Below are 15,324 nucleotides of genomic sequence, written 5' to 3'. Positions count from 1 at the left end.
AATTTGATCCCACAGACAAGCGTGGAGTATTTTCCTTAAAAACACAGCTTGGCTCAAAGAGCAGGACTAACACAAAATCTCCACCTTGGACCACTGCTGCCCACACTGAAGAGAGGCTGAGTGGGGAACGAATGGAGGTGGGCAGGAGTGGGGATTGTAGTCACCAGGCTCTTCACTGAGCTCAGTTGTACAAAAAAACCCCTCACAATGCAGGGCTGTTAGAACAGAGTATTTCTGCCTCCAGGGAAGTGGTCCCAAGGAATAAGAAACTTCAGCTAAATTCAAAGCACTTTTTAGTATGCTCCCACAGAGCAGAAGTTTAAAGGGAAAAGACATTTAGGAAAATTTAGCAAATTCTTAACCAAAATTAAGGAAACAAAACACCATATGTGAAAACATGAAAGAAAAATAACAATTTTAAACATGGATTTGGCTAACCATAACAGTGACCTAAAATTTAAGAAATTTCCCCACTGGGGAAATTAGAACATAAATAATAATTTTCATTTATTTTGGGGGGGTAAGCAAGTGAGATCCTCATAAAAGAGAAAAAAATGTCATGAGGAAGTGCTCTATATTTATACCAGAAAGAAGAAAAAAGACAAAGAAAGAACAGGTTTTCTGCTTGGTGGGTAGTGAGAGAGGACGCAATTGAAAATGACATTGAGAAGGCTGAAGTGCTTCAACCTTTTTTTGCCTCATTAAAAAAATCTAAAAGTATTCAGACTATCCACCGACTTCAGATCTTAAGAACTTAGGCTGGTAGAGAGCAGAAGAGGCTGCATAGATACATAATGTATCTGAAAATCATGTGAGCCTTATAAAATTCACACCAGAGTGCTCAGAGAATTGAGCAGCCATTTCACAGTCATGAGTAATCATCTTTGAGGGCTGATGGAGGGTGAAAGTTCCAGAAGACTGGAAAATGACCTCTCAAGAGCTCTTCCAGCCATGGTTACCATTCCTGTAAGGAGGGAAAAACAAAGTTAAGGCCGTGATCTATTGATTCCTTCTTTAGGAAGCCACACTGGCAAACAACTACTTGGTATTGCCCCTATAGGAAGAGCATGAAGTTTTGAGAACACAGGGTCAGTCTGGATCAAATCAAAGGTCCATCTGTCACAAAATAGGCTCAGAAAGTAGCCTGCAGCAGAAACAGCTTTATGTAAAACCAAGGGAAGGGCAAGCATAGACCAGCACATTCTCTCAGCTCTTAGCAATCAGAAGCTTAGGGACTTACAGAGCTGGACTTGGCATCCTTCTGTTAATAGCCCTCCATGACCTTTAATAGCCCTCAACAATTACTAATGAGGAGATCTCTAAAGTGCTGTCTTTATTACGTGAAATCAGAACACATAGGAACTGAACAGTCACATACTTTCTGCTGCTCTGCCTTTCAGTGAATACATTTTTGTTCCCAGCCTAGATATAGTGTTATCACATATACATTCATTTCATGAACAGCTAATCCTTGAGAAAAGCTATACCAAAATGTCAGGATAGCTACTTGATATTATTAACATTCAAACACAGTTACTCTGGCTACTTTGTCAGAAGCTACATCATGTTAGAGTTCAACCAAATTTATTTTAAGCTATAAAGAGACAAGACAATCCCATGTAGATGGATACACTGCAGTTAGAGAACAGTGATTAAAGAACTTTATTTACATTTCTAGCTGATCAACATCTTTTAGATCCTTCTAATGGGAAGAATTGATTTTTTTCCTCTGCAAAAGGGACTTAATCAATTTTGCTTCTGGAAATGTTTTATTCAACAATAGCTAAATTTCCCTGCATACACATCTGTCAAAACAGAAACAATCATTGGAAAAGAGGAGCTTTTTATGCTGATGTAAAGATATCTGTTTTATTCTTTCAACAGAAGCCTATTGATTTTTTTATGCCTTAAAAAAACCAAATACAAATCCCTTAAATGTGCAAAACCTTACCCAAATACCTCCAAATATTAGCAAATTTAGTTTGAGTTTTTGAGATTTTTTTAAAGATTATTTTGTACTTTAAATTAAATGTAAATGTCATCCTCTGGGGAAAAAAATTTGCAATCCTTTTCAGATTAATTTATTCTAGCGGTTCTGTACTAATTTAGCCTTTTCTGCAGGGCTGGACTGGCACTTAAAGAAGCCTTGGTTCTCCAGCTCTCCAGGTGGATCTCTTTGGTGTCTGTGTGCAGGAGACTTTTTGAGAACATTATGTTTCATGCTGCTCAGCATCTCATTTCTTGATGCAGATGGAAAAACTTTCAGCGGTCTATGGGTTATATACTGGGTGCAGGGGAACAAAAACCACAGGTGTTAGGTTGTAATGCCCTCATTCAAAACAATGGCCAAATGCCCATGAGGTGCAGCAAACAAATATTAAGCACGTTCATTTCAAATAAGAGATTCTTGTCTTGTTTGGTTTTATGCAGATTTATAATATCCACAATTTAATTTAAACTGATAAGAAAATCAAAGAAGTCTCACCTTCTTGCAGCCTATAGGACTCTTGACCTTGCCAAGACTCATAAACACAGGGAAAAAAATGCTGTGAATTTAGTATATGAATCCTTCAAAATTTAAAATGGTAAAATCTGTAAAAAGAGTAAAAATGAATTTGTGTTTTCTTTCAGTTAGAGAGCCTCCCAGTTCTTTAAGATGATGGATTGTCATATCTATAAATACATCTACTCTCTTAACCTCTTGCTAATCATCAGTTGCACACCATAGTCTGCATTTGGGATCAGTGCAGTTGCTGCAGCCAATTTGGCCTTCTGGGCCAACTTTATTTCTCCTGTAGCAGTAACAGCCTGAAACCTGGATGACAAATTGGAACCCTGTTGTACTCTGTTCTGTGGTAACAGGTAACAGGAGTAGACAGTCCCTGCTCCAGCCTGGATCCACGCCCACAACAGTGCTCCTACTCACACGGTGATTCACACACAGTGGCAGAGAAAGGTCTGATTCTGTCACCAGATTGAAAAGTGACCTGACGAGGCATAACCTGTGTGGCATACCTTTGAATTGTGTTTGGAAGGGAGTACAGGTTGTCAAAGATACTTAAGGTGCTTAATGACATACACTGGGGATCTGAGAGAAGCAAAAAATGCCAGGAGAAAACTGTAGCTCCCTGGAGGTCCTGCTTAGCTGCGGGTGCCAGTCGCTGCTGGCCCCGCACCAGCACCCTCTGGTTGCTGCCCACTCTGGAGGGAGAGGTGAAGCTGACACTGAGGGGGCAATGCCCAGGCCACAGACCTCCGGAACACAGCTCCTGCTTCTCCCTGCATTGCCCATCACCTCCAGGGCTTTCTGGCAGATGCATGCCCATCCATCATCAGTCACCATGGCTGGTGCTGGGCCCAGCACTCTCTACCCTCCTTCCCTGGCCATGGCCAAGCTGGGCCAAGGTGAGGATGTGATACTGAAGTGGTCATGCATGTGGTGATGGTGAGCAGGGGCTCAACACCCACCGCCTGACACAGCACCTCACCAGCTGCCTGCTCACACAGCCATGGCTGCTCCCACCCACTTTTTTTCTTTTTTGTTCTGGTTGTGTGGCGTTGGGTGGAACATGAGTGCAGCAGGGTTTGAAGCTGCGTTGCTTGGCACTTTTGTCTGGGAAGGAAAAGCAGCAGGGACATGATGGAGGGGTGAGCTGGGGATGGGCTTGGTGTGCTGGCACAGCTCAATCTAGCACTGCCTCTGCCAGGTGGCCCTGCTGTCTACATGGGCTCCATGCCACTGAGGGCTGGGGGCTGCACCCATGGCACAGAGAGAGAAGAGCCGATCACTGGAATCAGCAAAGAGCAAAGAGGCCCACAATGACAGTGCTCTAATTCACAGACTTTTATTTTTGTCTCTGTACAGAACACGGCTGTGATTGTAATAAGGCATCAAAAGCACTACTGAACAGCTCATGATGGACTGTGATGTTCCACCCCATTGTGAGTCAGTCTTACAAAATTAAACCAGTTGCTTTCTTAGTCAGTAAACTCTATACTCATTGCAGACAGATTTTGAAAAGAATTACAAAGACTAAAAAATTGTAAACACATAAAAACCCAGCAACAACCCAGGGTAGCTTCCTAGGAGAGTCTCAGGCATTTCTACCACGGGGCCGGCTTCAGGCTGGCCGGATCAGGCGAGGCTGGGGAGAGACACACGGGGCACCCACAGCGTGCGGGCTGGGCCGGTGCAGTGACAGCCTCTGTCCTGGTGAGCACCCCCAGCAGAGGCCATGCAGCTCCCAATGCCCAGCCACAGCGTCTGACCGAGAAAAGCAAACTGAGAACACGGGGAGCAGGAGGAGCTGTCTGAGCAGCAGGGAGCCGGACACTGGCAGCCTCCCTTCCCTCAGCTCAGGGAAGCACGCACACCCCCAGTGGGAAGGTAGAGACCAGGTTTGGGCCCAGCCAGCTGACATGTCATGAGGTAGAAATTGGGAAAGTGTCATATTTGGCAGCTGGGGCTGGTCAGAAATAAACTGACTAAGGGCACAAATCCTGTTCTGTTTCTAGGGTACTCAGAAATCCATATTCAGAATCAGATGTTTAGAGGGCACCTAAAACCCACTCAGTATATGCCAAAATTTAGTTTCCCAAAAAAGGAGAAAGCTCTCCGATGAATCAAGTGACAACTTTAGCCCAGGCAGTGAAAAAACCAGCAACAATTCTTCTCCTATTTGTACCTTTAAAGCATTTAAATTTCAAGCAAGGGAAGTCAAATGGCGAGGGTGCATGAGGGGGCAATAAACGTCCCTTGGCCTCGCTCTTTGGTACCATCTCATGTGAGGTGAATGCTGTGAAGGCCTGGCCAGTGGGCTCATACATTCATTTCCACCATCAGCCACCAGACAGCAAGAGCTTTGGTTTCTGTCTGTGTTTGGTTTCACAGTACGAGAACCTAAGAGTCCAGAGGTTTTATATTGCACCGCTAACTCACATCATGCTGCAATTTCTAAAGTGATCAGAGAAATGTCCCGAGCATTTTTATCTGCTAAATTCCTGTGCTCTGAAGGCCTTCCTTCACCTCTTTTGTAGCACACACTTACACCAAAATAAAGAAACTCTGTTAGTCCTGTTGTTTAAATTTTATTACTCCTCACACTTCTGCAGTGTACATTTAGATTATTAGGTTGACTAATATTTCCTTAAGATGCTCAGGGAAAATTTCAGGGTTCATTAAAGTATTGCAGGTTCATGATCTGTGACAGGCATTTTACAAAGTGTCAGAAAACTTCTCACTTGACAATAACATACTGACAGTTTCTTTTTCTAGTGCTAATAATCAGCATTAAGGCATGTCATGGTTCCTGCAAGAAATCTGTGATCCCTACAGCTTAAGCTGACATCTTTCTGCAATAATGGAATGTACTCCAATTTAATGCATATGTATAATAAAAAATAAAAATAATAGCTCTCAAAACCACCAGCCTCATTTTTACAGCTTCTGTCATGTAGGTAAGAACATGGGGCCCAGGCAGGCGAAAGGGTTTTTATCCCCCGAGATGTCTGTCCCTGCCCTACACCACCTTGCTGACCCCAGCTCAGCAACATTTGCCCTCTTGCTTGGCATGGCTTTCCCAGGGAAGGCCAGCCCCTTCCCATCCTCAGGGGCAGGATGAGGGGAAGTGCTGTTCCCACTTCCCCACCTTGACAAGTGTCAAGTTCTGCAGCCTGTGTCCACACACCTCACCCACTGGCCAAGGCCAGCAAAAGAGGAACCTTCCTGCTCTGCATCCAGATTCTCAGGCTAGTTCCTTCCTCTCTAGTACTGATCACAACAGGCTGAGGTAGCTTCCAGATATAAGACATTTCATGTAATTATCCTAGAGATTCAATTAGGAATCTCTGATGACACAGCCAGAAGGATGTAAGTTCTTCAAAGATGACTGTGGAGATGCTGGTCACTGCTGAGTTACTGCCTGAGAACACACTGTGTGTCATGACATAAACTGAGAGTCATTTACTGGGCAGCAGCACCCTCTAATAAGGCAGCTCATTTAATTATGCAGTAACACTGACCTCAAGCTGCAGTTGGAGCAGAGAACATGTGAAGCAGGATCTCTTTTGCAGGGCCAGCATTACAGCCTGGGTACCACACTATGGAATTTGCTGACCAAAGTCATGAACCTGGAGCAGGGCAGCTCCTTAGGACCTTGGTCACCTGCAGCCAGCAAGCACAAGGGACTGAACTAATGGAGTCAGACCTGCGTGCTGCACTTGCCTCCTGACAAAAACCAGAGAAGCAGAACAAAGAACCAAGTGGCAAAATAGTGTTCGGTCTCTCTGTGAGGCACCCATGTTTCTGCCATCCACTTGTTATTCTGGACTTTGTGCTGCCACATATTACTGGGTAAAGGGGGCATAAAGGAAATCTCCTCCCATCTTCTTTTTCCCACTGTGACACACAGGAACTCTTCTCCTGTGTGTCACAGTGGGAAAAAATGGTGTTATTTTAAAAAATGAATTATTTTAAAAATAATTCATATTCCTGATATTTTAGAGTTAACTCACAACTGAGAAGGCTGTCATAATGAAGCACATTTCTTGTAAGTCTGCAGTCAGAGACTGCACAGACAGAGCTCTTCACCCATGTTTGGCTTTGCCAGGGACACATACACATATAGCAGACATACATATTAACAAGACATATGCACATATATATATATGTGTGTGTGTATATATATATATATATATGTATGTATTAACCATTGCTCAGTAAGAACTGGTTTTCCCAGCACTGCAGGAACACATCAATGTTATCAATGCTCCCTAGAAAATGGCTGGTAATAAAAGCAATTGGCTACAGTGCCACACAACTGAGATTAATAGCAACATGTACCATTGATCATCCCCTATGCTGAGTTTCTTGTCAGCTAGTAAACTGCCTGATACTTAACCTCTGCATTTCCTGATGATTTATTCTTTACAAATAAATTGGGGTTTATTGAACGAGTCTCAGAGAGCTCCTTCCTGACCTTTCCTTGCTGGTTATGAGAAGGTTGAGAGCCTAGTGACATAAAGCTGAAGTTTCAAAAAGGACTTATAAGATGCAGACAGCCTCAGTATAAGCAAAACTCTGTAGCTGAGCTTGAATTTCTCCTGGCATGTGTACTGAAAGAACAGTGTTCAGTCTCAGCATCCCCATGCTTTTTCAGTCTTTGGGTCTTTTGAGACTCCAAACAAGAGGTCTGTTAATTCATGTTATGGCAGTTTTCATACAAAGACATCTGTCCACCAGGAACTAAACTTCTTTTATATCACTATAGGGTCACTATAGCTATCAGAAGTTAATGACTATCAATCATTGCTAATCTGAACTGAAATGGAGCCACTGACCTCAAGCTGAAAGAGCCTTTTGTCTCCTACCAGCACCAAGAGCCATATGGTTTCCTGCCCTTTGCCTCTTATTTCATATTTTAAATAATAATCACTAATTGTACAATTGTTTGAAAATATGGGAGGTTTGTGGCCAGCCATGACCAAGTGGTGCTCTTTCTTCCCATAGCTGTCACTTAATTGAAGAGAAGGGATCTGCTTAAAATTAAAGAATAAAAAGCATCTCTTAATGAAATATTAGCCCTACCATTTGATTATTGGTCCTGCTTCTTAATACTCTGTCAAGTAGAATGTTAATAATCTTGCAGGCTTCAAAAATTAACAGCTTTGAAAGTGTCAAGGTCATTCTTGTTCTATATGGGAGTAATAAAAAAATTATATAGGCAAGACACCAGTGGAATGTTTTATATTATGATAAATAAGTATCTGAGGAACCTACTTATCACAAGTCTCTTTTTATTCAGTGGTTTTCATTATTTTATATCATTTGCATTTCATCTGGCACAGTTCCCCTTTACAACAAGTACTCATATATTGCAAACATTTGATTATAGAGCTTAAGATAACACCATTCTTGTCAGACAAATAAACTGCATCACCAGCTATCTTTAGCTGCATCTGCTTTCTTTAATGAAACATATTTTCCTGTAGAAATGCTGCCTTAAAAATCATGACCACACTAATTATCTATGGCAAGCACATCTTCCTCAACTAACGACAGCTCAAGCATATTATCATTTGCTCCAGACTTCATTCTAAAATTGAAAGATCCATACAGCTTTGCAGACTCCTTGGAGGATGCAAACCTGCTCCTCCGGTACAGCTCCCCTTTCCACATGGACATCATGAGCAGGCTGGAGAGCACCACACCCCCCAGGGTTAAGAGACACAGCCCTGCGATAACACAGCGGTCCAAGTGAGCGCCGATCCTCGCGCTCTCGTTCTCCAGCCTCTCCATCTCCCGGGCAGCCACAGTGTTGGGATCCACAGTCACGTCTCTGGGCACCACGTAGGAAATTATCACCAGCAAAATGCCACTAACCAGGAACAAAATGGCACTAATGAATCCATAGTCAACGGATTTCCCAGCTGCTGCCTCCGAGGCAGCATCATCCTCCTCAGAGACCAAGGAAGGAGAATCATGTGCCCATTCAGGTGGCAGCTCCCTGCAGGAATGCTGCTGCAGAGGGGCATCCTGGCCACCTGTAGGAGTGGGGGGACTTCTTGCATGCTCCAGATTTACATTTTCATCCACATAAGTGAAGGATGTCTCGAGTTCCTGGGCACAGCAGCAGGCTTTCTTCTTCCCTCCATCCTCATCCCTGGGCAAGCTCTCGGCTGGCTGGCAGGGCTGGGACGTGCTGGAGGGGGCAGGGTGCTCCTGGGGCGAGGTGCCCAGGGAGGAGGGCCGGGGTGCCAGGGGTGGCTCAGCCACAGGGCCCCTCTGCAAGGGCTTGCAGTGCCGCTCACAGTGCAGGGCTGCCACGGCAGCGGCTGCTCTGGCGTCCACCTCACCGCCCTCACACTGCTGCTGCTCGTAGGGATGGGGGGGCAGGCTCCAGCCAGTAGTGGTGCCCAGGGGCACCTGTCTGCTCTCCTCGGCCAGGTAGAGAAGCTCCATGCAAGCCATCGACCTTGTCCCCACGAGCCTCACCTCCTGGGCTACGGCATCCTCCAGCAAATGCTGCCCCTGACCTGCAGAAGCGGCTTCACAGTGCTGGCGCTGCTGTATCCCAGAAATCTTCTTCACCACTTTTTCACCAACGTTTTGTTAGGGACACGGCTTGTGTCAGCTGTTAAATGATTAAACAAATCCTCTCTGACTTTCATTTCTTTTCGGTCTGCAAATGAAATAGCAGAGGGGGGAAAAAACAACAACAACAAAACCGAACCCGACAACCTCACGATGATACATTAATAAACCAAAGGGAAGAGAACGCAAATGTGATACATCAGCCCTCCTCTCAACTGTTTGAGAGGAGACAGCAAACACGATTGTTTTAACCACGCACTTAAAACTGCAATCCTCTTGCAGACCCAAAATCTATTAAGGAATCTAATCAACCTTTGACACCACTATCCAATTAAGGCAGTAAGTATGCACAGAGCATAGGAAAACCAGAACAACTGTATAAAATGTCAGAGAAAAGGTATGTCTGTTCTTTTAGAAGCATATAACTCCCACCCCCCCCCCCCTTCCAAATAAAGAATTTTACACTCAGATTCACAGACTAATTAGAAAGAAACACGCAAATCCCATGTAGCTCGATAATCCAGGATCTGTATTCTCCGGTGGAAATCTGATAATCCTATGGGAAAAGCAGTGCTTTCCTATATAAGATCTAACCATTCATCTAAGAGCTTTTGGAATGAAATTATGCCTCAAAGACCGATGACTCAAAGACGGATATTACTTCTCATCTGCAATTAATTCGTTATTACCCCTTTCGCCTGGGCCCCATCCCCCTCGAGGCCGCCCGGTGTCACGGGGTGAAGCCTGCAGCCCGACAAATGTGTTGCATGCGTAGGAAACACATGTGCGTCTATAGCACATACGTGATCGCTCACAGCCGCCGCTCACTCACGCTCTTCTCGGGACCTCAGCGAGAACCGGCCGCGCCGGGATAAGCGATTCCCGCCGGCGCCGGGAGTAGCTGGATCCCCCCGCCACCGAGTGACCCGAGCGATCCGAGGTGAGCGGCGCAGACACGCACGGGCACACACGCATCCCCGGCGGGCAGGAGCGCTCCGCCTGCTCCCGCTGCTGCTCCTCCTCCCGCGGCTCCTCCTCCTCCTGCCCGCGGGGCTCTCACCTGCCCGGCGCGGCGCCGGCCCCGCACGCACACACGGACACGCGGACACACGGACACACGGACACACTGACACACTCACCTTCCTCCCGCCCGCCTCCGCCACCGGCCGCGCCCCTGCCCGCGCCGCTCCCAGCGACCCCGGGCGGCCCGGCCCGGCCCGGCCCGGCCCAGCCCAGCCCAGCCCAGCCCAGCCGGGCAGTGCCGGGGCGGGCGGGCTCCGCTCGGCACGCCGGGAGCTGTAGTCCGCGGGCGGCGGCGCTGCTGCGGCAGCCCCGGAGCCGCGCCCGCCCCGGGGCTCGGGCGCTGCTGCCCGCGCTGCCCGGGCTGCGGTCACCGCACGGCCCCGCCGGGTGCCGGAGCCTGGCACGGGGCCCAGAGCAGCGTCCGTGCAGCCGTGTACGTGCGTCCAGCTCAGTCATCGCCAGGAGCTGTTTTCCATAGTCTTGGGAGCTCGCGGCTTACTCCAGGGAAAGATAAAATCAGATTTTCAAGTGATCCCAAAACTGCTGGAGCTCAGACGTCAAGGGACGTACCCTCTGCGCAAGACTTACTGGAAGATCTCAGGAGCTCGCCCGTCTTGGCAGATTGTACGCGCACTTCCTCTGGCCAGCATAAATGACTATTAAAAAAAAGACTGTTGCCAAAAAATACATAATAAATGAATGACCATTTCATTTTCAGTATGAAGCTTCACTGAGTTCTCTTGCCAGTGCTTTTCCTTTGGCAGTGTTAGTGATAAACTAGAATATGAAAATAAAGTATGGAGTAGTCTGAACTGAAGGTTTATCAGAGCTGAATACTGTGCTGTTGTGGGAAAATCGAGCTCTGGGGAGACAAAGAGCAAGCATGGGCAGAGGCACCTTTGTCATGGAGCTGAAATGAGGGTGCACACAGAAATAAGAAGTGAGCAGCACCTGCCTGCATAGCTCTTGGGCAGGAAAGCAGAGGCTCAAATTGAAAAGTGAGCTGGGGAGGAACCAGAAGAGACAAACACAGACTATCTGAAGGAGTTGGCCTGACATCAGAGAACAAGGTCATTCTCTGTAAGGACTCTTTGCCAGTTCTGAAGCAATGCATTAAGCAGTCAAATCAGTTTTGAAGACATATCCTGCTGAGACCCAAAACACCCAGTGCAGAAGGTTCGCATCTTAGTGGGAGTAACTCCCATGAATGTCAAAATGACTTGCCAGGACATGGCAACAGTAGGGCACTCGCAGTGCCCATCACACAGAGTGCTCGGTGCTCTGGGCTTCTTTGGATATCATTTCAAAGCAGCTCCAGGCAGTGTTTCCATTAGCAAAGTGCGGTTTCAATGCATTAAATAGTATATTATTCACCCTTTGAAGAAAAATTGTAAGGAGAAAATTATGGAGTTGGGAAAATGGTGCAGGCTGTCCTTGGAGCTTTTTTATAACAGTGCCCTCTTTGAGATAAATATAAAACAACAAACAAAACCTAATCAAAGAAAAAAGCCTGAACAAAAAATTGTTCAAATAGTTTCAAGTAAAAGTAAAGACAGAAACAAACTCTCTTTAAGTCTATTGCACATTTTCATTTGGGAGTTAGCAGGATAGGGACATACAGATGTTGGGCACTGACACTGCAAGCTGCACCTGCTGAATCTGATAGACAAATCTTAATTAAATGACTCAAAATATGGTGCTCAGCCATGGCAATGCAGCCTGGAAGAATGAAAACACCTTTCCTGGGCCCTGGCTCAGCCTCCCAAGTCCTTGGGTGGGTATTGTCTTTCTGACACAAAGCTGATACAAAGCAGGAAATTGTCTGCACGCAACAAATGGTGTCATTCCTTCAAAACCCAGGAGCTACAGCATGTACTCTTGAGCACTTACTAGAGCCTTAGTTACTTGTTATTTAACCACACAAACATCTTGCTGTGCTACCACCCACTCTCCTCCCCGTTTTGTGCCAGCGTGTGTTGGGCAAGTGTATTAATTTGTTGCTGCTAATTGTAATCCCACAAACTATGGAGCAAACAGAGGGAACCACGACTCTGTCAAGCCAAGTGTTGTCTATTCTTATGTGCCTTCCCATGTGGTGCTGTGTCTCCTTTTCCTAACAGAGTTCACTCACTCTTAGAGCGAAATCACTGTCTAGTCACAATTCATATTACTGACATTTCATTTTCTTGACTTTGGATGCAAGGAGTTAACAGCATTTTCTTGTAACAAATGTGATTGTTGCCAATGCTGTGAGGTGTGGAGGTGGTGAAATGAATGCATAGCAACGTGTACTCTGCAAACACAAGTACAGCTGGTGAAAAGATTAATCAAGTAAGGGCGGGAGTAAGAATATTTGTCACAGGAAGAAAGTGGCTATGTAGAGCTAAAAACCAGAGTGATGGACACACAATGGGACAGGAATAAAAGACTGGAGTAGACTGTCAGAGTGGATGAGCCTTGTTCTCTCTGCTCTAGCCTACCACACAATACAGCCCTTTCAGACACTGAGCAGGGCTATGGTAGCACACAGTGATAATATGGAATCTGACAGTCGGCTGGTAAAGGTATCTCAGTTGAGATACGTGCAATTAAATTTAAACCATGCTCTGGAGCATCTTATAAGCTCACTTCAAGTTGGCCCAACTATAAATGAGCATGTAAACTAGGTGTAGATGTTTTTTTCCCATTCTCAGTAACCTATGGCCATCATAAAACTGTAAGGAGGCTTGTGAGGAACTAAAGATTGTTTCACACTTTCTGTTTGAAGCCTCACTGAGGGCCTGACCAGACCTGAGGGCTTTAGAGGAGCCAGGCAAAACTGGAACAAGTTTTCTGAATGGTACATCCCATCATGGTGTGATAGAGGATGGGTTTTGAGATATTTTACTTGCTATCACCAATTCAGGGAGTTTTCCAGTGTTATATGGGATCCTCAGTGAAGCATTCCTCCAAACATTTTTATTCTTTTTTCCCCTCTCTTGTAACATGTATACAGAGTTCTTCAATAATCTCATTTTCACAGAATCTACAATTCATTGCCTTGCACAGACACAGGACCTTGGGTTGGCAGTGGTCCTTGTGCAAGTGTTGCAAGACTGCAGAGCTTCTAAAATAAAGGGGCACTCCAGCCAGTGTGGCTTAGAGAATAATACATTCAGAGAAGTCTAGAGAGAGTATTGCATAAACTTCCCATTTCCACTTGAATAGATCGTACTCTTGAGTAAAGTAAATTGGCTAACATGGGGCTGCAGAAAAATTTTATACATGTTAGAGAAATACATGGACCCTGTGTACTGGTCTGTGCAAAATAACAAAGTTAATAGATGGGAATGAAGATAAAAAAAAATAAAAATAAAAATCCACCATTTCTGTGAATGTGTTTAAAACACACTACTGTCACAGATCAATAAATGTCACAGATTAATAAAGCAAAAGTAGTCAGGAAAGCAGTTTAATTCTGCTTTGGTTGATTCACTAATGCACATCCATTGTGCATTAATAAAAGACACAATAAGTAAATAATTTTACAGAGATACAAGAAACCATAGATGTGTGATATGATGTTCCAGAATTGCCACAAGTAGATTAAATCCTTGATAAAGCTCTATGCTTCTCATGTCTGCACGTGTGAAATCATGGTTTGGGTAAATGGAGCTCCTGAGGATGAACAAAAAAACTCGGTCTTAGAGCAAAGGATCATCTGGAGGAGTAAAGGGCCTGTTGACCACTTGGAAGACACGGTAGTTGTAGCCCCACTCAGGAGCTAGTGCAGGACAGGTAGGAATTACTGAGCTGTCAGGCTGAGGTCTGCTCCCTGGCACAGCACCTGTGGAGCCTTTACTGGCTGTTAAGGGCCAGGATGTCCCAGGGTTGCTGTTTCCCACCTGCTGTGTGACACAAGCTGACCTGACCAACCCCACTACCACAGGTTTTACTGTTGATCCTGAGCAGCCTCCCTGCTTTCCCCCTCAGGAGCTCATACTCAGCCATTTTCCCTTCTGAATCCCCCAGCACCTGAGCACCCCTGTGTCAACAGGCCTATCCTTGGCTGTGCCTTGATTGTTTTGGAGTCCTGCTGACTCTCACAGCTCTGCCTCAGCAGTCTGGGCTCAGGGTGCCCAGTGGGACATGGCTAAGCTGGCCGTGCTGTGCCCAGAATAGACTGAATGCTGAGTGCCAGGTACCTGGATGCCACTGAGAGTGCCGAAGCTTTGGACTGGGGTGCAGGAGGCACCTTCTGCCTCCCTGTGTGCCCCCAGAACGCTGAGCACTGAGCTGTGTGATCTGAAGGAGCCTTGACAGAGCCCAAACAGCTCCTCCTTGCTGTGACCTTGGGATTGCCACATGTTTCTTCTGCCCACTGATGGGGAAGTACCAGCACTGTGCTGTCACCATGTTGTGAGAACCAAAGTTACCATTCATTTCCCACTGTGTCACACCTGAGACATAAAGGACACGTTTCTCCCTTCACAAATTGAACACTACAGCCCTGAACCCTCTGTGGCTGCTGAGTGCCAGGTGTCATGCACGTGACTGACTGCTGTCATTGCCTTTTTCAGGTGTTTTCCTGGATGGTTATTCTCTTCACTTTCCTGCACACTTGCATGGAAAGACAGAATCACCTAGAGTAATCACACATTAGATCTGGGAAATTTAGTCCACCTGTTATTCTGTACAGAAAGACTTAAAAATACTAATCATAGAATGAAGGAATGTAAGGGGAAAGTGAGATAATAGACTACCCTGGAGGGAAGCCCAGGTGAAAATCAGAGGCTGCTTAGGAGAGAAATAAATCACCAAGGAGATTTTAAGCAAGGGATTTAAAGGACAGAGAATAGTGCAGAAATAAAAGGGGACTGCAGCATAATATGAGGAAATAATAGCTTGACCCATAAAGGTGTGTGTGTGGGGGAGCAGTTATCTGAATCTGGAAACAAAAATTACTCTTAGCTGTTGCAGCACACATAAAACTATGGGTGAAAGAAGAAAGTGAAGGCTGCAGTTTCTGACAAGGCAAGGACACACAGTCTTCAGTAATATATATATTGCTGGTGACAGAATGAGGTTTTATAGAAATTATCAGGAATAGTACACAAGGATTCTATATTATCAGCATGTGTTAAAGAGTTTCTTCAACAGAAACATCAAAGATGTGTTCACATTAGAGAGGTAATGCTGATAATTTATGGAATTTACCTGTATCAAAAAGA

The 15,324-nt window shown here is 45.4% G+C and overlaps 1 protein-coding gene across 1 annotated transcript; it reads right to left on the bottom strand.

Moving 5' to 3' along the window:
* Positions 1-7,584: 7,584 nt before the first annotated feature.
* On the bottom strand, positions 7,585-9,962 carry TMEM74 (transmembrane protein 74). Its single transcript, XM_058817423.1, has 2 exons — positions 9,895-9,962; positions 7,585-9,131 (listed from the first exon to the last, which is right to left on the bottom strand). Exon 2 carries the CDS (start codon positions 8,966-8,968, stop codon positions 8,018-8,020), a length of 951 nt encoding a protein of 316 aa, XP_058673406.1. The 5' UTR covers positions 8,969-9,131; positions 9,895-9,962; the 3' UTR covers positions 7,585-8,017.
* Between the last annotated feature and the right edge of the window lie 5,362 nt (positions 9,963-15,324).

This window comes from Ammospiza caudacuta, chromosome 1 (assembly GCF_027887145.1).
Source record: "Ammospiza caudacuta isolate bAmmCau1 chromosome 1, bAmmCau1.pri, whole genome shotgun sequence".
In the NCBI taxonomy this organism is placed as follows: domain Eukaryota; kingdom Metazoa; phylum Chordata; class Aves; order Passeriformes; family Passerellidae; genus Ammospiza; species Ammospiza caudacuta.
Note: the sequence above shows the minus strand (reverse complement) of the source record. Positions and strands in the feature narration are given on the sequence as shown.

Coding starts and splice junctions, on each gene's coding strand:
- TMEM74 (XM_058817423.1), bottom strand. CDS start 8,968: ATGGCTTGCATGGAGCTTCTCTACCTGGCCGAGGAGAGCAGACAGGTG.